This window comes from Pelodiscus sinensis, chromosome 9, assembly GCF_052426305.1.
Source record: "Pelodiscus sinensis isolate ZL-2025 chromosome 9, ASM5242630v1, whole genome shotgun sequence".
NCBI lineage: Eukaryota > Metazoa > Chordata > Testudines > Trionychidae > Pelodiscus > Pelodiscus sinensis.
Genome location: NC_143060.1, coordinates 17,064,076 through 17,086,594, shown reverse-complemented (window position 1 = coordinate 17,086,594; position 22,519 = coordinate 17,064,076). Strand labels below are relative to the sequence as shown.

The 22,519-nt window shown below is 41.9% G+C and overlaps 1 protein-coding gene across 4 annotated transcripts in view; it reads left to right on the top strand.

Annotated features, from left to right (window-relative positions):
- The window catches only part of C9H1orf87 (chromosome 9 C1orf87 homolog), a 38,906-nt gene extending 18,573 nt beyond the window's left edge, over positions 1 to 20,333 (top strand). For all 4 annotated transcript variants that reach the window (XM_006132335.5, XM_006132336.5, XM_014578207.4 and 1 more), the window contains 6 exons: positions 2,589 to 2,727; positions 4,308 to 4,405; positions 6,645 to 6,715; positions 13,319 to 13,362; positions 16,591 to 16,789; positions 18,637 to 20,333. In XM_006132335.5, the coding sequence (XP_006132397.3) occupies positions 2,589 to 2,727; positions 4,308 to 4,405; positions 6,645 to 6,715; positions 13,319 to 13,362; positions 16,591 to 16,789; positions 18,637 to 18,797 (712 nt within the window). In that variant the 3' untranslated portion in view covers positions 18,798 to 20,333. The remainder of the gene's footprint in view (positions 1 to 2,588; positions 2,728 to 4,307; positions 4,406 to 6,644; positions 6,716 to 13,318; positions 13,363 to 16,590; positions 16,790 to 18,636) is intronic.
- Positions 20,334 to 22,519: the final 2,186 nt, after the last annotated feature.

Here is a 22,519-nt window from a genome sequence, read left to right as displayed (position 1 = left end):
ATTCCTAAATTATGAAATTTAAAAAGCATTTTACATAGAATAGAGAGCACAGATTTTTCTCTTGCATTCATTCAAACCACTACATGTTTCGGGTCACTGATTACCTATGCTACATGCTGCTGGAAGCATCATTTGAGATTATACAGACTCCTCTTTACTTACCCTTGGCAAGAAGAACAATTTCAATTAGAGACCATTTTAATTGTGTGTGTGCATGTGTGTGATGCTATTCTGAATTCACTGGAGACTCAAGTACTCTATACATAGAATAGGTACAGTACATACGCCTCCATCACGTGGATGAGGCAGACCCACTGCCTTAGCAAATGATCTCACTGCTGAAATTGACAATAAGGATGTTGATGATGACCTTATATGAAGTGAGTATCAGCACACTAAACGTTGGATTTGAGACCACTATCTTATTTCTTATAATCTATGGTGCCAAGAGATGGCAACAAATTTCAATCACCATTAGCCAAGGCTAGATTTTAGAACCTGTGGCCTTGAGGTGAAATCTTGTGTAGAGCTGGGAGATGTTTATAACAAAACTCTTTTTCAGACCAAAAAAAAAGGCTAATTCAGGTTGATCAAAACAATTTGAGAATGTGTGTCCAATGAGCAATTTTTTCAAATGAAAAAAATTGAAATGATAAAAAATGAAAATCACTTTTTGTCTTCACTTTTTTTAAATGAATTATTTTGATATTTTTTAAAATTTAAAATAGCTTTTTGGTTTGAAATTTTGTTTAATTTTTTAGACATTTTAAAAAACCCTTATAATCAAAACAATGAATTGTGGTTTGGGACAAACTAAATGTTTAATTCAATCCAAAACATGTTTTTTTACTTTTCATTTTGCTGAAACAGTTAGAAAGTTTTTGCTGTGGGTGGACCTGAAATAATATTTTAACTTTTTTTTTTAAACTGCCCAATAATCAACAAATCGGTTATTGGCAAAGCTCTACTCCAGGGTTACTCAACCCGTGGGCTACATGGGTCCCGCATCCCGTTTGTTTGCAGCCCGTGGTGTGGTTTCGGTTTACGCGCTCTTGACAAGCGGCCCGCGGATAGGAGCCAAAACAAAAAAGTAGTCAATATAATGGTCTTCTGTTGATCTGCATTTTAGTAGTTAAATTCCTAGACTGCCACTGTTCATTAAAAGTGGTGTCATGAGTGGATATTAGGTTAATATTGTATTTTATTAATATCAGCAGAACTGATATAAGCGGGGCCTGCATGTTGTGTAGTCTTGCCTTAATCTTTGTGTTCATGCCTGTTAGTGTGAAATAAGCTATTTGCATATACATTTATATGTATATGCAACCACAGTTAAGTTGCAGCCCTCGGCATGTGCTGTGAGTATCACTGTGGCCCCCGGAGCGTCCAAAGTTGAGTAGCCCTCTTGTGTTTACTCTGGTCTACTCTATTGCTATATTATCAGTCCTCTGAGCCATCCTGTGAGGGAGTGAAGAGAGGAGGGCCTGGCATCACTGGAGTTAAACAAAGCCTGTTGGCCAAGCTAGCCCCGCCCTGCTTTACCTCTAGCCAATGCCAGGCCTGGAGAGAGGCTAAAAGAAGGAGCCTGGCTCAGTTTGGGTCTGACCAGCAAGGAGACAGGACTGTAGTTCTGCAGTCTTCAGGACCTGAGCCAAAGCCCATTCACTTGGCTAGCCACAGGACCAAGTAAGCCTCCAACACCCCTTCTGGAGCAAAAGGGGGGAACCTACTCAAAACCCTCACTGAAGAGGGGAAATTTGGACTCTAGAGGCCATATCCCAAACTTTAGGACTGTATGCAGATAGTAGGCTGGAATTCCTAGGCCCGGGGCATCAGCAGCACGGATCTGCACCCCTTTTCTGCCAGCTAAATCTGGGACCTAACCACTAGGCCACCCTGCTGCCAGAGAGACACAGCCACACATCCCTTCTACTGTCACGATGTGACACAGCAGCATTATGCAATACCAACAATGTCACAAATTGAGGAGCCATATGCAAGTAAGTCATTTTATATTAAGCTGTGCTTTACCAGAAAAAACCTGAGACCGGTATTTAAGACGTACAGCCTGCAGTCACACCAGCCCACCAGTGCTTTGATACAGAGTTGGGCCTGGCTGATTACTGAATGGAAGAGCTTCAACGAAACCTAAGGGAGCATTAGTGATGATTCAGTAGATGGCTCTCCTTCTTTCTGAGTCAGTGTTGAGTCAGGCCTCAGTACAGAGGTAGGAGGCATTTGGAGGTACCATCTTTTAGGTGAAACAAAAAATCCCAGGTGTTTAATACCATTAAAAAATTCTTAAGGAGTTTTTCACTGGAATCAGGAAGTTAAGCCTGATAATGTGGCCACAATCCCAATTTAGGTAATTTACTATGTCATTTTAGCTGTATTTGCTATATTGTTTTGCTTCCTCCCCAAGTCTGTTTTGCAGTGTTGCTGAGATTAGTTAAACAGCTGTTGCAGAACATCTCAGAGGTTCTATATTGCCTTGCTCATAGAGCGCTTTGTGGTCCTTTGTGGGGCAAGGTGAATGATAAGGTATTATGTATTATTTCTGTGCTAATCTGTAAATTTTAATTTTCCAGCTCCCAGGCTCCTGAAGACCCATTACAGATCTTGAAGCAAATATTGAAGGAATATAAAGGAGAACTGGACATAGAGAAATTGAGTTTGAGTTTTCAAAAAGAAGATAAGTCCTTCTCTGGCCTCCTTTCTCTAAATGAGGTAAATTGACCCCAGAATAGGGTTCATGTATCACAGGTAGATTACTCGTATTTAATGGCTGTGTAACACACAACCAGAGATGGGCCATTTTTCTCAGTCTAGTTATGAATCCAATATCAATCCAGAATCTCTTTCTCAATCCAGTCTATTGCAGAACATATTTCAAAGCTGTATTTTCATTCTTAAAAACAGGAAAAGATTGTGAATCCTACAGGACTGGCTTAAGAGGGTATGTCTACACTGCAGTTAATATATCCGTGGCTGGTCTGTGACACCTTGTGCTCACAAGCTCGGGCTGCAGGGCTATAAAACAGTATTGTGGACTGTACTGGGGCTTGGGTTCTGGGACTCTCCTGCCTTACAGGATCTTGGAACCAAGCCTGAATGTCTGCACTGCAGTTTTTTAGCCCCACAGCATGCAGTGTAGATAATCTAGAGGTGCAGATTTTAAGAAGTGCAAAGACCTTAAAAAACCACCAAAGTGAGTGGGAATTGAGAGCACTTGTTAAACTGGAGGATTTGGGGTGGGGATGGGGACTTATATTTCTTTAGGCTAGTAGAGTCCCAATAGTAGTGATCCTATGGCTTTAAGATAAAAACTTGAACGTGCATGGGGTGCAGAGACTAACTCCTGCATTTGGTACACATGGTAGCTTTTGTAAAGTTAGAACATTCCTAGATCACACCCATGGGAATTAAAATAATAGAAAGGCTTTAGAAAACACTTACATCATCTTCAATAATAAATGACATGCCTCATGTCTACAGGTTGTCCCCTTGGAAAACCAGTGATGAATCTGAAATGAGTTTCTCGGCAGAGTGAATGCTTGAGGCTTCATACCATCTAGGAGACAGTAGTGAGCAGTGGGCCATGTGTCATGGGCCTAAAAAAGGGAGGCAGGGATGTATTAAATAGATTTTGTTAATATTGTTTAGTTTGAAACACAGAATTCTGTGTTTAATACCCCCAAACTAAACAATATTAACACGGTCTATCTTACACAGAATTTGAGTTCATCTGTTCTGTTAAAAATAGATGTAGGAGTTACATTTAAGAATTATTAGTGGAGCTGGGTTGAAAAATCAGATTTTTTTTTCTGCAAAGAATTTCAACTTTTGTAAAAAAAAATCATAAACTGAACATGTTTGGCAGAAATCTGCCAAAATTTGGAGTTTTCAGCTTTACAATGACACAGTGTAAATTTTCAAGGATATAGAATGCTTTCCTACCAAAAGAATGGTTTTGAAGGAAAAACTTCAACCAGACCTAATTCTTAATAAGATCTTCAGGTAATCTCTTTGCACAGTCACTTGACTCTATGTGCAGTATTTGCAAATGGAGTTTAGCATGTACTGCAGAGTCATGCCCACAAGAAGAAATGACTCAGTCCCGGTCACAACTACGTATGTGTGTATGCTGTTTTATAGTCCATTTCAAAGCACATTGCCATGTATCTTTTATATTGGAGCTGATGGCTGTGATGCACACTGGATTCATAATAAAATCTGCTCCTTTCCATGGCTTTGCTGTGGTTAAAGAGAGCTCAAATTTCAATGGGAAATCTTATTTTGTATTCCAGATTGAGACCATTTGCTGGAAGCACAGACTAACCCCAACTCCTTCATTGCTGGAAGCTTTTCTCAACAGTCATGATTTGTGCAAACAAGGCAAAATAAAGTAAGTTTTTAATACCATCCTGGTGAGGGATGTTAAAAAGTAGTAACTGTGTAACCAATTAAAATTCCATTGGTTACACGGTTAAACACTCCCAGCGGTGATGGCCCTGTGGACATCTGGCCACATGGGCTGCTGGCCTCATGGGTTACCAGCACCACCAGCATTGCAGGCTGCTGGTTCCACAGTTCCAGTGACACTGGCCTTGCAGGCTGCCACCCTTGCGAGCTGCTGGCCCCACAGGGTCCAAGTGCTGCCAGTCTGGGCTGCTGTCATTACGAGCTCCCAGTATCGCCAGCTTCACAGGCTGCCAGCCTCAGAGGTTCCCGTTGGCACTGGCTTCCCAAATTGCTGGCCCTGCAGGTGCCAGGCAGCACCAGCCTCGGAGGCTACTGACCTTGCGGGCTCCCAGCGCCACCGGTCTCGTGCGGTCTGGTGGTGCCAGTCTCTCAAACTACCAGTGCTGAAGGCTCCTGGCAGCACCAGTCTAACAGGCTGCCAACTCTCTGGGCTTCCAGCAACGCTGGGAACCCTTGGGATTTTAACTGTTAACAGGAGCCAATAAGCTGATGCTTATTGGTTAACGAGTTAAATTCTTACATCTCTTAATCCAGACCTGATATTTCCTTCTACAATAGCTATTTGGTTGTACGGGGCAGCCTCATGCACAGGTTTCAAAGCAGCTGCTCTGTGCATGGGTCTCTCCCATCCTCCTATTTTTAGATGTATTATGGAGACTTGCAATTCACAGATTGGCCCAATCATCGCTCCTAGAGAGACCCTGAAGTAGGAGATCACTGATTGATTTTTCCGTATCTCCTCTCTGGCAACTTGAGGTCCCCTATTAGTGAAGATCCCTGCCAGTTATAAGATCAAACCGGGGCTGACTGTGGTCACAGCTACAAGACAGAGTTCCTCAGCACAGCTGGAAGTTAAAAAACCAGTCCACAGCCCCTTTCACATCAGCAGAACTTTGGAGCACATTACAATGAAGCCCATACAAGGCTAGTTTGCTCTTAGCCTGCAGCAAAGACCTTAACCTAACTGTAGCAAAGTCTTTGTGTGGCTTCTCAGGTCTTGATTTAGCAGGAATCTCTTGACTCTCAGCAACACAGAGACTTCTCAGGACTCATTTTCCCAGCTGTGCATGCCATCCATCCACGCACAGTGTGATGAAGGGCACTTTTGCTTGGCTGACCAGCAATGAGGAATTACATTTGCAAAGGATAAACTCTTCCATGCACATACCAGCTTTGGCTAAGGCCTTGTCTGTTAAATTAAAGCCATTTTGTTAAGGGCTTTAAATACTTGGCCAGAGACTGAATTAAGTCTCTTTAGGGATTAAAAAATCCAATATAAACAAATAAATCTAGAAAGCTGAATGCATGAATCATTGTTTTAGTATATATGGTCCACTCTAATCTGCAGTCCAATTGTGAAGCCACTCAAAAGGCTGTTTCTCAAATAATTAGCAGGAAGAATCCAGCTCTGACCACTTTCTGATTAAATGTGCTTAAAATCAATAAAACACCATGAGTGATTGCAGTCACATGAGATTAGCCCTGTCGAACAAAGCGGAACAAGTTGTGTCTTCCCTGTAATTTGTCAAAAAGAAAAATGGGCACTGGAAGAAGGAAGAACTTCTGGTATTTGTATGCAGATTTTTCTGTCTCTTGTTTAATTATTTAGTAATTCATTCATTCCTGGAGAAGTGAGGGAATCAGTTTAATTTCTGAAAATTACAGGGACCAATTCTACATAAAGGTTTTCTAGCACCACTAAAAAGCCACTGCAGGTTAGCTAAACTGGTGGAAATCCACATAGCTCAGTTGATTTCAGCTATCCAGGCTAAGCATGTGGCCCACAAAGCAAAGTTTGTGTCCATCCTTCGCTTTAGTTGTAGATAGATATTATTTTTAAAAATCTCAAAGCTGCGAAATGCACTGGGCAAATGATGTCTGCCCTTTGAAAAATGTTTTCCCAAATGTGTATATAGTGTGTCATGTGGTTTGCTGCACTTGCTTGCAGAAATTCACATTCCTGCTTGCAATCATGGTATGCCTTGCTGCATATTTATTATGCCATTTGTTTCTTGATTTCAAAAACCTTTTCAGATGTTTAGTGCTTATTTGTAATGAAGTCTTTGGCCTCCATTACATAGCTCTAAGAAGTCAAATTGTTTGGGGGACTGGATTTGTTTTTAAATAATTTATATTTAATTTTAAAATGTTTGCTTATGCAGATGGAAGAAGTTTGTGGAGTTGCTCAAGAAAGCTCATTCCACTGTGACTCCTAATTTGTCTGTTCCTGTGGGTAAGTGAAGTGGCTGTCACTCTTAATCACACCTGTGAGATGCAACAAGCACCAGGAAAATACTACTTTTTTTCAAAACCAACGATTCTTAAAATATCTTCATCACTACATAGTGAACTTTTTCCCAACACATGTCCCGCTGCTGATAATGCTACCCTGTCAAAATGCCATGCTGAGCACTGGCCTTGTTTTTAAAAAATGTAAAGGTCTCACAGGTCTAGAGCAACAACAACAAAATCCCACAACTCACCACCAACAATGCAAGTTCATTAATTATTTCTCTTAATTTTAAAGAGCAGTACAATGTATATTCTCATAAGGAAAGTTGTGCATCATGCATCCCCTCTCCTGGATACATACAGGAATTTCACTAGTTTGATATTCAAAAATTGTTACTAGCAGGTAGCATGCACCTGTTGGATGCAGGGAGCTTCTTTTCCAGTTGTTGCAGAATTTTATTTTTAAAGAATAATTGGAGATTTACTCAGCATTGCCCAGGTCCTTAACTAAAAAAAGTTTGTTTTTCTTCATGTAATCATTGCTCTGGGATGGGGATGGGGATGACAGGTTCAGTCTGCAGGCAGCCCCAGGCAGAGAACAGCCCCAGCCCTCTGTCTCCATACCCCTTGCGGCCTCTGAGAAATGCCTCTCCACGGCTGCTACAGTGAAGTAGTCCATATTTTGAAATGTTCAACTTGTTTCTTTTGTTTCACTTGCCCAGGATGTTTGGGTACCACCAGGGATTCATTTTCAATCATCTTTTCCCTTTGTTTATTGATGAGTGGCGCTTAAGTTTGAATACTCCTGTTTATCAGACAATGTAATCAGCCTTGCTCCACCTGTGTGTATTCTGCTTGTGTCTGTTGCTCATTGAACAGCCTACAAAATGCTAACAAAGCACAGATGTTAGAATTGTAGAAGATTTCTATTCCAAGGGACACCTGTATGCAATCAGCCAAATTCTAGCCTTGGATGCATTCATAAAGGTCTCATTGAAATTCATGGTAGTAACGCATAGGCATCTAAACCCAGAATTTGTCCTAAATGAGCCATATAAGGTGATGAGTATATGGAAGTCTAATTTTGTATTGTTTACATACCAAGAGATAGCAGAGAGTAGTGTAGATCTCCTAAGTTACAGTAGCCTTACCCTTTACTTTTCTTGCTATTTACATTCTCCTGTTAGTTGCTTTATCTCCTACAACCTTTCCCTTCTAGTAGTCTCTCAATTAGTTTGAACTTGCTAAAATCCCATGGTCAAATTCTAAGGCCAGGTCTATACTAGACCCGGAAGGTCAGCTTAAGGTATGCAACTCCAGCTATACAAATAATGTAGCTGGAATCTACATACCTTAAGCCAAACTTGGTGCTGTTTTCACAGTGTGAAGTGAATGGGAGCAAATGGTCCTGTTGGTTTCCCTTACTTCTTGAAGGAGTATTGGCACTGACCAGTGGCACCCTCAGCATTCAATTTAGCGGGTCCTTACTAGACCTACTAAATTCAATGCCAGAAGATCTATCTCAGGTACAGCAAGTGGAGCTGTGGCCTAAGAGGATGTGCAAATAGGTGTAAGTTTCACCTGGGTAATGTGCTTCCTTTGGAGAGAGTATGTGAATACAAGTCAGAGTAACTTGCAACGTGAGGGAGCTAGAAGCAAATGTAAATCACACCAGCTTAGATTCTCCTTTCGATTCTTCTATAGGCATACACTCACTTCTAAATTTTGACCTTCCTTTCCTTGCCCAGAGCTTATTTCAGATTGCTAATTAGCACATTTTTGGCTGTCAGTAGCGGGACTGTCCATTCCTGATAGACACATGTTTTATGCACATAGATAATCATCCAAACATTTATATGCATAGATAATCATGATAGTTTCCAAATGTCACTTGGCCCTAATAATTGCTGTAGCTTGCTTTTTCTCTTTCATTTGTCTTAATATTTTCTTCTACTTCTCCATTCTAACTTGGTTGAGAAACAAGTAGATTGCCTGCAAACTCCTCAGTCCTCTTTGGAGTTACTGAATTTTTGACTTGCTGTAGTCACAAATCTTTGGAGAAGCAATATATCAGGTGAACTTGTGCTGTATTTCAAGACCGCAGTTTTGTGTGGTAATGATATGAAAATTGATGGTTTTGATCCAAAATAGGCAAAAAAGAGATTGTTTTAGGATGTTTTCCTTTGAAATTTCAGATTCTTTTAAAGAGACAAATCAGGGAATGAAAACAGAAATTTTAAAAAAAGGGGAATGCCCTTTTTTCAAAATTTTCTAGGAGATGTAAATATCTCTTCATAGTTTGCCCTGTTTGAAAAAGCTATTTCCAAACTGAGATGTGAAACAAAAAATTCAGCTAATGGCCATTTGCAAAATTTAGATCCAGCTTTATGTTTAAATTTTGAATGTCCTCAAGGACCCTAATGTGTTAGGTAGGATCCATCATTTTGACTAGGGCCCAACTTTAATAATGAATGTTTGCTTATCTAGAAACAGCTGGTTTTTTAGCATTGCTTCAGGTTTTCTGAAGCTGAAATGTAGGCTGGATTATGAGCTATTGACATGTACTCAACACTAATCTAATAATCTTTAGAAAGGGTATGGAAGGGGTGTTTAATATTCATAGGATGGCCAAAGCCTGTGTTCAACCCATCATAATCATAACATCGGAGCATATTCAGGGTTCTAAGTTTGGACATGAACCTATGACCATCTGTTTGGAGATGAACCAGCTGTCTGTTGAACTACAAACACCCTTCATTCATTGTGACAATTCATCTTTCCAACTACTGACATTTTATACTGCAATCTATCTTGCGGTGCATAAATTAGTGTAATCTCCAAATAGATGACTATTAAACAGGTATTGGAAGAGAACTGATTTACAGTACTTAGTCAGAGAATCATGTACAGGGTTTGAATTTTAAGCTGTAATAAGGTAATTGTGAAAACACAGGGAGGGCTTGTGCCAGTTAGGCTGGGATCCCTTGCATAGGGGAAAGCTTACTGGTGTGTGTTAGTGTGGTGGACGGAGAGAAGAGAGGATGCCTGCCACATAATCATTTTATGAAGTATGGTATGTGCAGCCTTTTCTAGCTGGTCATCTCTGGAAAGTGAACACCTATGAACTAAAACTGGAGAACAACTGGCCACACAAACCCTTGCACATGGAAGCAGATTCAGGGCTGTAGGAAATTTTGTACAGGTGTTTTCATTAAAAGTTTATTGTTTGCCAACAGCTGTGGCACAATGGTAACTGGCATGCCTCTGTTAATTCCCTGTGTTTAGTACAGGAAATGGTGGCAGTGAATAGCACACATACAGCAATAAAATAAAAGATGATGGCAAAGATTAGAAACTGGGAAAAGAACCACTAGGAACAAACTGATAGAAAGCCAGGTGCCATAATAATGAGGGGGACATTCAAACATAGCTAGATTCACGAGGCTGAGCCAAATTCTGTCCTCAGAAGTGTGTTTATCACTGGAGTGCAGTGTTCCCTCTAAGCTTTGTGGGTGCACAGCCCTTGAGCTGTTTTATCAGCCCTGCCCAGCCAGGGGCTCAGGACTCATGCATGGAGCTGCCTGGCTGGAGGATAAGCACTTCTCCCTCAAGCAACATCAGCAGCTTGCTGCAGAGCACAGAGCAGCCAGTCTTTCCCAGCTGTTAGGGATATGTCCCCTCCTTACCAGCTGGGAGAGACTCTCTGCTCTGTCCTCAGCAGGGAGCTGCTGCTGTTACAGAGGGAGAAGTGCCCTTCTCCCCACCAGGCAGCTCCGTGTGGGGAGCCCTGAGCTCCTGGCTGTGCAGGGCCGATTAAGCAGCTGCAGGGCCATGCTACCACGTAGGTTAGAGGGAACACTGCTGAAGTTGCATATGAGTTCTATGCCGTAATTCATTTCCTTTGTTATAGCTTTATGGGGACTTTTTAAAATCCAAGATTATAGACAGTCATACAGTGCAGTGAAGAGTGGTGTTAAAAATCCTCTACCTCCCCCCCCCCCCTTAACTGAGCCTTTTGGGGTATGCTTTCCACTTCCCCTGGGTCAAATTCTGTAATGACCATGAAACAGGACTATGTAGCACTTGAAAGACTAACAAGATGGTTTATTAGGTGATGAGCTTTCATGGGCCAGACCCACTTCCTCAGATCAAATAGTGGAAGAAAATCGGCACAACCATATATACCAAAGGATACAATTTAAAAAAAAAGAACACACATGAAAAGGACAAATCAAATTTCAGATAGTTTCCCCAATTATCACCTCTAATATCATTAGCTCACAAACATTTACCTCCCCCTCTCATCCCTCTTCTGTTCTGAAATTTGATTTGTCCTTTTCATATGTGTTCATTTTTTTGATTGTATCCTTTGGAGTATATATGGTCATGCCAATTTTCTTCCACTATTTGATCTGAGGAAGTGGGTTTCATGGTCATTACAGAATTTGACCCCAGGGAAGTGGAAAGCATACCCCAAAAGGGTCAGTTAAAAGGGGGAGGGGGAGGTAGAGGATTTTTAACACCACTCTTCACTGCACTGTATGACTGTCTATAATCTTGGATTTTAAAAAGTCCCCATAAAGCTATAACAAAGGAAATGAATTACGGCATAGAACTCATATGCAACTTCAGCAGTGTTCCCTCTAACCTACGTGGTGTGAAATACTGAAATAGATGAGGGTTATATTATAAGACTGCCCAGTGCTCTGGTATTCAGTGCCTTTGTATTCTGTGCCCTTGGGGAACCTGCATAACAAGGTGAGGGACTCAACCAGTTCACCCCACAGAGAAGAGTTTGTATTTGGTAAATGCAGGGGGAAAATCCTTTCAGATCTTTTTTTTTAATGAATATTAAAATGCCATCTTTCCGACCCTTCACTCAGTTACACTAGTGTAAATCCAGAATGATTCCATGGAGCTAGATGGAGTCAGTATGGATTTAAATATGTGTAACTGGTAGCAGAACTTGGCTCTGCAGACTTTAGGTGCCAGTAGGATCTGAATGTGTAGCAGGTGCTGTTTGGAAAATGGTACTCACAGAGCCCCAGCTGGTAGCCACAGCTGAAATTTGAATAATCAGAATCTTCAGACTCAGCTGCTATGCCTGGTCCCATTTCCATGGAAACAGATGCAGGGCTGTAGAAAATTATGTACAGGTGTTTTCATTAAAAGGTCATTGTTTGCCAACAGCTAGGACACAATGGTAACTGACACACCTCCACTAATTCCCTGTATTTAGAACAGGAAATGGTGGCAGCGTCTTAGCTATCACTGTATAATAATTTTTGGCAAATGTTGCTATTTCATTAATGGCAACCTTTGTGGGTGCTTTGTCAATATACTCTTCCTGCAGCATCCTGGCGATACTTTGTTCTGTTTTGGCCTATGTCTTTGTACCCTCCTCTCCCTTTCTGCCAAATCATAAAATTACCTTCAGATGGTTCTGCCATCCATCATTCTGGCTAGGAAATGGAACGTTTCTCCAACAGGAAATGTTGACATTTCTAAGTGAGGTTCCATTTTGAATCTACATAAAGTTGAAATGTCAAAAACCTTCACTGAACAAAAAATGACAAAATATTTCATATCAGAAATCTTAATATGAAAAAATGATCAAATCTTAAACACAGTGACATGTTTTGTTTTAATTTTCTTGATTGAAAAAAATAAAACAATATTGTCCAAATTGCTGTGTTTTCACCCAAAATGTTGATTAAACAGCATTTTCAGATAGGAATATTTTTGTGTGAAAATTTTTGACTGGCTGCACTTACTGATTTGCTTTGGGCAGAAAGGGAGAGGAGGGCACAAAGACATAGGCTAAAACAGAACAAAGTATCTGACTACTTCCTTGCTGAAATTCACTCATCTTGAGCAATACCTACGTACTTTACATCTACTGGAACATCATTGCCTGCAAAGCATTTTGTGGTTGTTGTGCATGAAAGGTACCATGCAACTGAGAAGTTGCCTTTCTTCTGTGCTTGGGTGCAGCTGGGTTGGATTCCGATGCAACCCACTTGTGATTAGAGGGAGGGATTTTGAGAGATTTTTCATTGTACACTGAGGGTGCGAAGGAATATCAGGGCTGCTTAGTGGAGACTGAAGGATTCTCCAGCAACAGGAATGGGGCAAAGACCTTTGCCATGCAGGGAGTCCCCCCAGTACCCTGAGATATACATTGAATTTATGAAGGCGCTTACACCACCACTTCACTTCCACAGCAGAACAACACTAGCTCTCAATGGTGGTGACCATTTGGTCCAGGAGAGAAGTGAAGTAGCACCTTTGTTCCCTCTGTAGGGAGGTGTAGATTGAGTATCGAGATAATCAATAACTGGTTTGTAATTTGAACACAAGTGTACTTGAATGTGTACATTGCACTAAGCTTTGGTGACACATATCTCATTCCTAGTGGAGAAAGGGGGAGCAAAGGCCTGCCTCAGTATTAAACATTCAGGCCCTGATCCAGTGCCCTAGTGAGGGTATTTCCATTGACTTCAATGAGTATTGCATCAGGTTTGATGTTTCCAGAACTTGTCTTTGTGATTGTGTTTATGGAGCACCTAGATGCAAGAAATTCTTACAAATGTTTCCATTTTAGGGGAATTCCAAGAGGAAATCGGCAATGCTGTGGCTGCCCGTCTGGTATGATCCATAGAACGGATATAGCTGATAAGTAGTCTTTGGTTGGTATGTTACAGATGATCTTTTTAATAACTGTTTCCACAATAGAGAAGGCAAGTCCATAACTTGTTTATTTCTTAATTAATAAACCTAATATTAATATGCAGTCAGCAACTGATGTCGTTAATGGTTTTCCCTTTGCCTTGATGCCCAACAACTCAGTCCAGCAAAGTGCATGTGTAATTTTAGCATAAGAGTAGTCCCATTGGCTTCAATGGAATGACTTCCATGCTTAAAGGTGCACAAGTTAGTGAACTGGGGAAGGAGAAAGGAAGTATCCAGTCTCCCCCTTTTCTTCTCCTTTAATGCTGATATTACACTTACTTTCTGGGGCCTGTCACACCGTCATTTAAAATCATTAACTATCCCACTGGAATTTTGTCATGCTGCTGTTGGGCTCTGCTGGCTCTTATTAAAGGAAGGCCGGTCAAAAGGTTAGTGTCAGCATCTCAAGCCCATTGTACGTTAGAGAATAGTGACCTTCACTCACAGATGACAGAATTAGAAATGTAAATATAATGGACTGAGAAGAGCCTTTGTTTCCAGTAGCCATTTAGAAGAAACTACAGGTTGGACCTCTCTGGTCTGGCATCCTCAGGACCTAACTGGTCCTGGATGAGGGATTTTGCTGGACCAGGGGAGCAGATGCCCATCCCATCACCCTTCCACTGCAGTGTGCCAATGTTCTCCGACCCTGGAACTTCCATGGTCTGGTTGCAAGACCTGAGAGCCATGGTTTATGGAGGTGCAACCTGTATTAATTTTTTCCAATATTTTGCCTTAAGGTTCCATCAGAAAAGAAAATATTTGTTTACAGTTAAGGAGTTTAGCACAATTGAGATCTGCTGATGAAAATGTGTTACGTAAGAGCTAGCTATTTTTGTTAGTATCTATAATTATTAAAAGTGACTTGGCCTCTGTACTTGCCTCATGATGCAAAGCACTTCAGAAAATAATATCAGATTTGGCAGCCCATCTAAAAAGAAGTAATTACAAAAGTCTGTCAGTTGTGGGTTGAGATCTGTCCTCTGATTACTGTTGGCAATAAGTTGTGGAAAAGTGCAATGATGCTACACGGTTCAATGGCTGGTATCCAAAGCTAGACAAATTCAAAGAGGAAATAAAGCTTACATTTTTAAGAGGCAGAGTAATTAACCATCGGAACAACTTACGGAGCATCGTGGTGGATTCTCTATCGCTGATGATTGTTAAATCAGCATGAGATTTGTTTTCTAAGAAAAATGCTTATGGAATCATTTTGGGGCAGTCCTATGGCCTGTGTTGTCCAGAGGTCATGCTAGACTATCACAATGGTCCCTTGTGGCCTTGGAATCTATGAAAAAAATACTTACTCCTTGGTATGCAAGGGATTAACTACAGCTCATTTTCTCCCATCCATCCCTTAGTGACCATCAATTGACAGTGGGGAGAATGCCTGTGGGAAGGTAGAGCTCCAACCAGGGTCATTGGGTTTCATCCCAGGCTGGGGGAAAAAAGTTTGTTGCTTTGTTTTTAATTTCTTTGTGACTTCTTTTGATATTTGATCATCAACACCATTTCAGTGTGATTTAGGCCAAGGGCGCTGTTTTGGGAGAGCCGGGGGGAGGAGGGGACAGCAGCCATGCATAGTGAAACATGACTTGCTTTTCTTCCCATTCCACTGATAAGGGAGCAAGGAGAAAGTATTTGGGGGTCTATGCATACCTGGTGAAGGGAGGGGGCAGAGGAGTAATTCACGGAGCCCAAGTACTTCCCCCTTGCTCCCTTATTGTCAGGGGAATGAGAAGAAAAGCAAGCCGCATCCTGGTACACATAGCTGCTGCCCCACCCGCTCTCCTGAAACGGTGCCCTTGATTTAGGCACCTCTATAATTTAAAGAATCTGGGCCCCATAATCCATATTTAACAACCTCACTGTGGATTTAAGAGCCTAACTTTAGACTCCCAGATTTGAACATTTGACCCATTATTCTTTGAGGGCAGACATTTGCTAGGCTGTGTTTCTGCTGAAGCCTCCACCAGTTGGTGGGAGTGTCTTAAGGGCATCCAGACCTAGAACTTGCCTTGCCTTGGCCTTTGGTGGTCAGCAATCAGTGCAGTGCACCAGTGCCTACTCTGTAAACATAAACAAGGGCTACTGACTGGGCAGAAGTCTAGCTCAGTGAGTCCGATGTTTGCCCTAATCTATATGTGGGACTCCTCAGAAATACAGCTTCACCAGTGACTGATTTGTGGCTCTTTCTAGTGGTAGATCAAGCCCACAACTATGGCGTTCATAGCTGCCCTAAATACAAAAGTATTCTATTGTTGCCATTTACCCAGCACGATGCTATCGCTAATAGTTTTAACTGTATGTTTTAATTTGATTTTTTTAGTAGCGACTTGTGATTGAACAGCAGGGATTTAATTTTCTTTGCAATTGCCATTGAGTGAAAAGCATTCTAGTGTGGAGGAAACTACCACTTTACACAACATACAGTGCTAGCGGTCACTGGGTAGGCCTCATTCTTTCACTTGGCACCATGCGAGAGATTACAGTGGGTGTGGATCGTCCTGGCATAGCATTCTAGTGGAAACAGAATGCTAATTAGCCATTTAGCATGAGACTCCACCATTCAGAGGAATGCTTGCTGAAGAAAAAGAGAGGAACTTCACAGATAACTTTAAAAATCATCAGTGTCTGAGCTGTTAAAGTGGGAGGTGAGGTTAGTCCAAGAAAAAGGTGAATGTAACTCATTTGTTCAGTGCAGGGAAGAGGCTGGTAATGAGGGGAAGGATCAGAGTTGGAACATGTATGTTGGCTGTCTTCAAGTCACAGCTCTAAACTACGGGGAGTAGGCTTGAAAATAAAACCTGTTGTGCCAATTATTCACTGTAGCTAGGCATTGAAATACAATGCAATGGAAACCTAGTCTGGCAATTGTCCCAGTGAAGTGAGGAGGTTGGTTATCAGAAAGCCCATTAAGTGAATTCTGGGCAACAATGGATCTTGTTACATTTTTCCTTCCAAGTAAGGATGGTCAGACTGAGAAGGAAGGGTGTGCTGTGTGGGGCAATGCCTTGTGGTGGAGTCACACCAGCCCAGGGGGATCTATTGTACCGCTATTCTCCTCTCTCTGGAATCAAATCTGTCTTCCCTCCGTAGAAAACGATTAGTGGTTAGTTTTTCATTTAGTCATTCCCTTTGCAGGAAAATACCAAAGATCATGAAATTCTTGCTTCCAACACTTTGGCTCAAAACTATCCTGCCATGGAAGGAAAAGAAAGACCAGCAATCCAGGCTCTCCTCAATCAGACTGACTCCAGTGACTCTGAAGAACAGGAAGCTTGGATAGACCGGTTCAGAAAACTAGAGAGAGCTCTTTATTTGTGTGATGTAAAAAACACAGGTACTGTTTTAAAAGCCAGCACGTAGACCTTACTCAATGGGCCACTCATATGAGTAAGGGATCAGACCTATTATTTGAAAGTAATTCACTTTCTAATGCACCTGAGGTCAGATGGGTGTTATTCTGGGATCTATTCCCAGCGTCACTATGAAATTATTGCATGACAGAGGGCTCTCATCACTTAAAATCTCTGGGACTTATTTTCCTGGTATGTACAGTAGAGCTAATACTCCTCCCGTTGGTCAGGGGATAGTCTACCAATGAGTGCCATAGGGATGCCTGTGAATAAATACATCTTAAAGAAAAATATCAGTTACTACTGAAGCCTGAAGAAAGGGTCTTAGGTGGGCCATACTTTGCTCTTGGATGTATGTGGCTTCTCTGGCTTCACAAGCTACTTGTTGTCATCTCCATTGCAGTTCCTCCCTCACATCCTGATAGATCCTCTTTCTTCCCAGCTAGCTTGCAGCTTCAGGAAGGGCTGAAGAAGTGACACTATGGTGAAGTGGGCACAACAGCCGTCTGGGGATAAGAGTTGTTGCTGAAAGGCTAGAGGGGTTTTGTTCCAGTAAAAAAAACCTATCCCATCCCCACTGCCCTGTGCCCAAATAGCTGGCCGCCTCCTAACAGCCTCCTCTCCTGGCTCAGCCTTAACGTCTAAGAACTGGCCAGTCTCCAAGCTGTTAAATCCCTGATATTTAGCCAGTGTCTTCAGCATGAATGAATAGATATTTGCCAGGCAACAAGTGTACCATAACAGAGACTGTACATAACAATATACCTCCCATTTGCCTTTGGTCACACAAACACACACCCAGTCAAGAAAGAATTTCACCAGCACAGTTAGGTAGGGCAGGGAAAGGAGAGGACACAATTATTTCCTTTTGGGGGTTAGTCTTCAATGGTTTGTTGGCTATTCTCTGGCTCTAACTGTCCAGTAATTTCCCATCCAGGAACTATGGGCATGTCTAAACTACATCCCTCTTTCGAAAGAGGATGTAAATTAGGCAGATCGAAAGCACAAATGAAGCAGGGATTTAAATATCCCATGCTTCATTTGCATAAACGCATAACAGCATTCTTTTGAAAAAAGGGTATTTTGAAAGTGAAACTGCTGTTTAGACATGGTTCTTGATCCTGTACTTTTTTTTTTTGAAAGAACCGTGTCTAGACAGCAGTTTCACTTTCGAAATACCCTTTTTTTGAAAGAATGTTGTTATACGATTATGCAAATGAAGTGCTGGATATTTAAATCCCCACTTTATTTGCACTTTCAATCTGCCTAATTTACATCCCTCTTTCGAAGAAGGATGTAGTTTAGATATAGCCTATGTACTGTGACTCAGTAGGTCTCTCTGTCTCACGTAGTCTTTTGCTAAATATATGATCTGGGTCTGCTATGACACTTTTCTGTAGCTACCCCAGCTTCATACGAATCACACTCCACAGTGCTCAAAGATGAGCTTGAATCAAACATACTGACACTTAAGCAATGTACCTGTTCAGTCTGATGGAACAGATTTCACCTGGCTCCCATCACCAGAGTATCTGAACTCTGCAGATTTTATCAATGTCCTCTTTGGTTTGCTGGGCTTCAGATTTTTGGCAAAATGAAGAATATGCTTTTAGTACATGTGAATTTACTAAATGTAACAATTTACTATGAGGGCTTCTTTCATGCCTCTCTGATCCTCTTATAAATGGAGAATATAGGATCTTTATGGTATTTGGGAACCATATTCTAATAAGGAACCAGAGTCATTAAAGGGTTTGATTTTTACTAAAGGAAATGAGTTGACAATCTGTACATAAATTAACCATTTAAAGTCTTTTTTTTTCAAATGTAGGCATGCTGGAAAAGGATAAAGCAAAGCGCCTCATCCACAACTACAACCTCATCTACGATCTAGCTCTGAGTCCTCTGAAAATTGATCAAGCCTTCCGAAATTTCCGTTCTGGTGAAAACATGCCATTGCAGCCAGTACTGCAGTATTTAAAAGAGTTGTAACAAGTACTTACTAAACCTTTCTCATGAGTTCTGTTTTTCACCCAATGACAAATTTCTTGAGAACTGAATGTTGGTGATGTCATAATTACTACAGCAAATTAATAAACTTCTCCATACTCTAAAAAGGAGGAAGCAAAAATAGAAACAGCTTCATCTTGTATATCAGTGACATTTTAATAGAGTTGCAGGGTTTGAAATAAAACTAAATGGCCATATAGAGTCAGGGCTTTGTCTCTGATTCTCAGTGATGAGTTCAAGCTTCAGAATTCAGAGATAGATGTATTTCTGGATTTGTAACTCCAAAGTCTGAAAATATCTGGATTGGAATTCTAGCTTCCACCCATTATAAAGATTTTGAACACCACACAGGTGTTCAAATCTGGGTCCCATCGCTGTTGACTATGGTAATAAATTGATTGTTAAATGATTTCAATGAAATTTTAAATCAAGGAAATGGGAGTAGGGAGGTCACATTTAAAAACATCCACCTGTTTGAAAGATTCTACTAGTTCTAAAGGAATTCCCCATATTAAAAACAAAGCCTCTGTCTAGAACCAGTTGATTCTTTCAAACCAGTGTAACTTTTTATGCACATCCACTGTAGGTCATTCAATCAGGGCTATAAACTATAGTCTTCATATACTAACATTGCAGGAATAAGCAAGGAAGACTCACCCAAGTGCCTTAATGATTTAATTTTCCTTAACTTCATCTTAATGCCATTGTCTGTCACCCAACCCCTCTCCCTGATGCTCGTTCCTGTTCTTGTCTATAGAGACAAATTCTGAAACCCTTAGCATGAGCCTCAATTGGACTTAAACACATGCTAAAAGTTAAGCATATGTATAAGTGTCCACCCCAGGTAGGGATGTTTTATGGGATCAGGTCATTGCATATTCCATGAGTAGCCACTGGGATACTGTACTTCTGGGAATGTGTATTATACGTGGTAGTGAGTGGCTGCAGCATCATGCTCATAGACTAAATTTTTTGGAGGGGGGAATCTTCAGAGCTTCATACATATCAACTGTGCAATGTAGCTATAATAATAGGTGACAGAGGTGCCTGTTTTGCTTAATTTATAACATGTTGGTGAATTGTGTGATGTTTTCTTGGGCAAGCTCTAGTAGTCATATTCTTTATCTGCATAAAGTTTCATGTGTGTCATTGTTAGGTCATGAACATTTAAGATTCAAGATTGGGGTTTTCAAAGCAGTTTAGGGGAGGTAGGTGCCCAACTCTCATTAAATTCCAGTTGGAATTCTCAGCCTAAAGACTTGTGTTGACTGAAAGAAATGATGTTACTGATACTTAAATTACGTGGTTGCACAATGTATTGGAGAGTTCTATATTTGGCATTTTAAAATTGTTTTAGACCCAGAAATTATGATTATAACTATGCTTTCCCTGCTGCCTCTTTATAAAACACAGATGTTCTTGTCCCAGAGTGAATACCTCTAACTTGTATGAAAATGTACCTGTTCTGTTATGCAGCTATGTGACGTTCTTATCTAAGAAATAGTCCTTTAAACCTTATGCTTGAGTGGTTGTCTACCTGTGTTTCTCTGCTAGGTACTTTGAAAACAAGGTTTCATTTTTTTGGCTTTAGAGAGTACAGATTTGGGATAGGTATGAGTACTGAGCACTCATTGTGGGCTTGGAGTAGGGCTTTCGCCGGTGGAATGGGAACACTTTTACTAGTGAGGGTACTAAAAGCCAGCCCCCTTGCTCCTGTCTGTCCCCCTCTCAGCTAGGGGCAGGTGCAGGGACCAGGGGAAGCAGGTAAAGTAGGTATGGAAAGCATTGCCTTCCTAAAACTGCCCTACAGCTGCCCAACAGATACAACTGAATCTACACTGCCCAGCAGCCGGGGAGGGCTAGGCCAATGGTACAGCAGCCCTGGCCATCTGGATGACCAGGAAGGAATGGGCTTGAGGGTTGGGGTTGGGCAGGGCTTGGCTTGGGAGGGGGAGGTTGTTGAAGGAGTGTGGTCTCGGAAAGAGTTGCAGCTTTGGGCAGAAGAGGCAGGATTGGAGGAGATTGTTGAAGGGGCATGGTCTCAAGGAGAGGTATGGCTTTGGGCAGAAGAGACGGGGATTGGTCTTGCCTTCTCGAGCTGGGCCTTCACCTGCCACCCATGGTAGGGACCCCAAGCACTGAGCCACATGGCAGCCAAGATCCTGGAGGGAAACCAGACCATGTGTCAGCCAGGACCTGGGGCAGGAGTAGTTCAGCAGCTGGGACTCGGCACTGGGCCAGCAGCAGAGCCCCAGGTAAGAGCTGAGAGTTCTGCAGCACCTCCCCACCCTTGATTCCCATGTCTATGTCTATCACTCGGTCTTAGCCTCTCCACTGACCCATGTGGATACTGCGCTCCCACAAGGGAGTGGTTCACAAATTGAACTGTAGAAATAAGAGGTGGAAAAGACTTACATCCCAGTTCTTCTAAAGTAATGTATGCACTGTTCTGCTCTGCATTGCAAGGCATGTGGGACTTGAATGGCAGAGTCCCATTTTCTAAAAGTGACTGAAGCGTTTAACCATTTACATCACGTGGACCTTGCAATGCTGAATGGCGCAATGCCATAATCCCTTCAAAATCTGGGTCCCAGGCCTAATGCTGTCAGTCAAGAGTAGCGCCACTGAAGGTAACACCAGTGTAAGCCAGACGTGAGACTGGAACCGCCCTGATAAAGCCCATTGTCATGTGAGCCTCCCTTTGGCCTGTACACTTTGATTTCCAGTCTTTGTCTTGTTCTTGTTTCAAGTGGGTTGGATGATGGGTCTCAATTGTTGGGAAATTATTGCTGTGGCTTATAGATCTCCTCATTCAACAACTTTCCTTGATATACAACCTACATTTCCCTTGCTTAGCGCACACTCCTGTGACTGTCAGGCATGTGGGCCAGCCTAAAGAATTCCCTTCTTTGCATGGTGTTTGTATCTTTCATATACTTGTACTGCTTCTAATGTTTCCTCATTAGTCCATCCCTCTAGGACCCTTAATTGCTGTGAATTCCCAGTTCAGAGGCCACAGTTGCATCATTTCTTCTAACAGGCAGCTGCCATGTGGCAATTAAGACAACAGAACATAGGAATAATGAGTCTAAAGCTCCCATAGATTTACGTCCTCCACTTTTCACACATCGGGGCTAGCGTCTCTGCAGCTTTTACTATCCAGCGGGCTTTATGCTGTATTCACCAGTTGCATTGCAGTGGTTCTTACCCCAGCTGCAACTGGTGTGGGGGCGGGGACAGAGTTGAGGGGAGCTGGCTGGCCGCTTCATCTCTTCTCTGGATGACCACCGACGTTCTTCCTCTCCCCCCCTTTCATGACTCCACCTACTGACTCCAGAAATGCCCTCTCCTCATCGGTCTTCATGCCGTTTCCCAGGTCCACCTCCTTTCCTTCCTTCTTCCCAGTCAGATTCTTAACCCCACTTTCCCTTCTCCCTTCCTACCTGGTCCTATGACCCATGCTGCATGCCGCCTTTTCCTGCTTTTTTTTGCACATTTACCCCTATTCTTTGATGCGTTGCACAGGCATTGGCCTCACAACTCTTGACTTGTGGGTATGTCACGTGGCCACAAAACAAGAATTACTTTTTGCCTATCATCACTGAGCCCAATCCAACTCCCACGGAAGTCATTGACTGCAGCACATGTAACTCTGCAGGAGGCCTCACTTTATACCAGTGGCTCCATTGATGGTGTTTAGATCA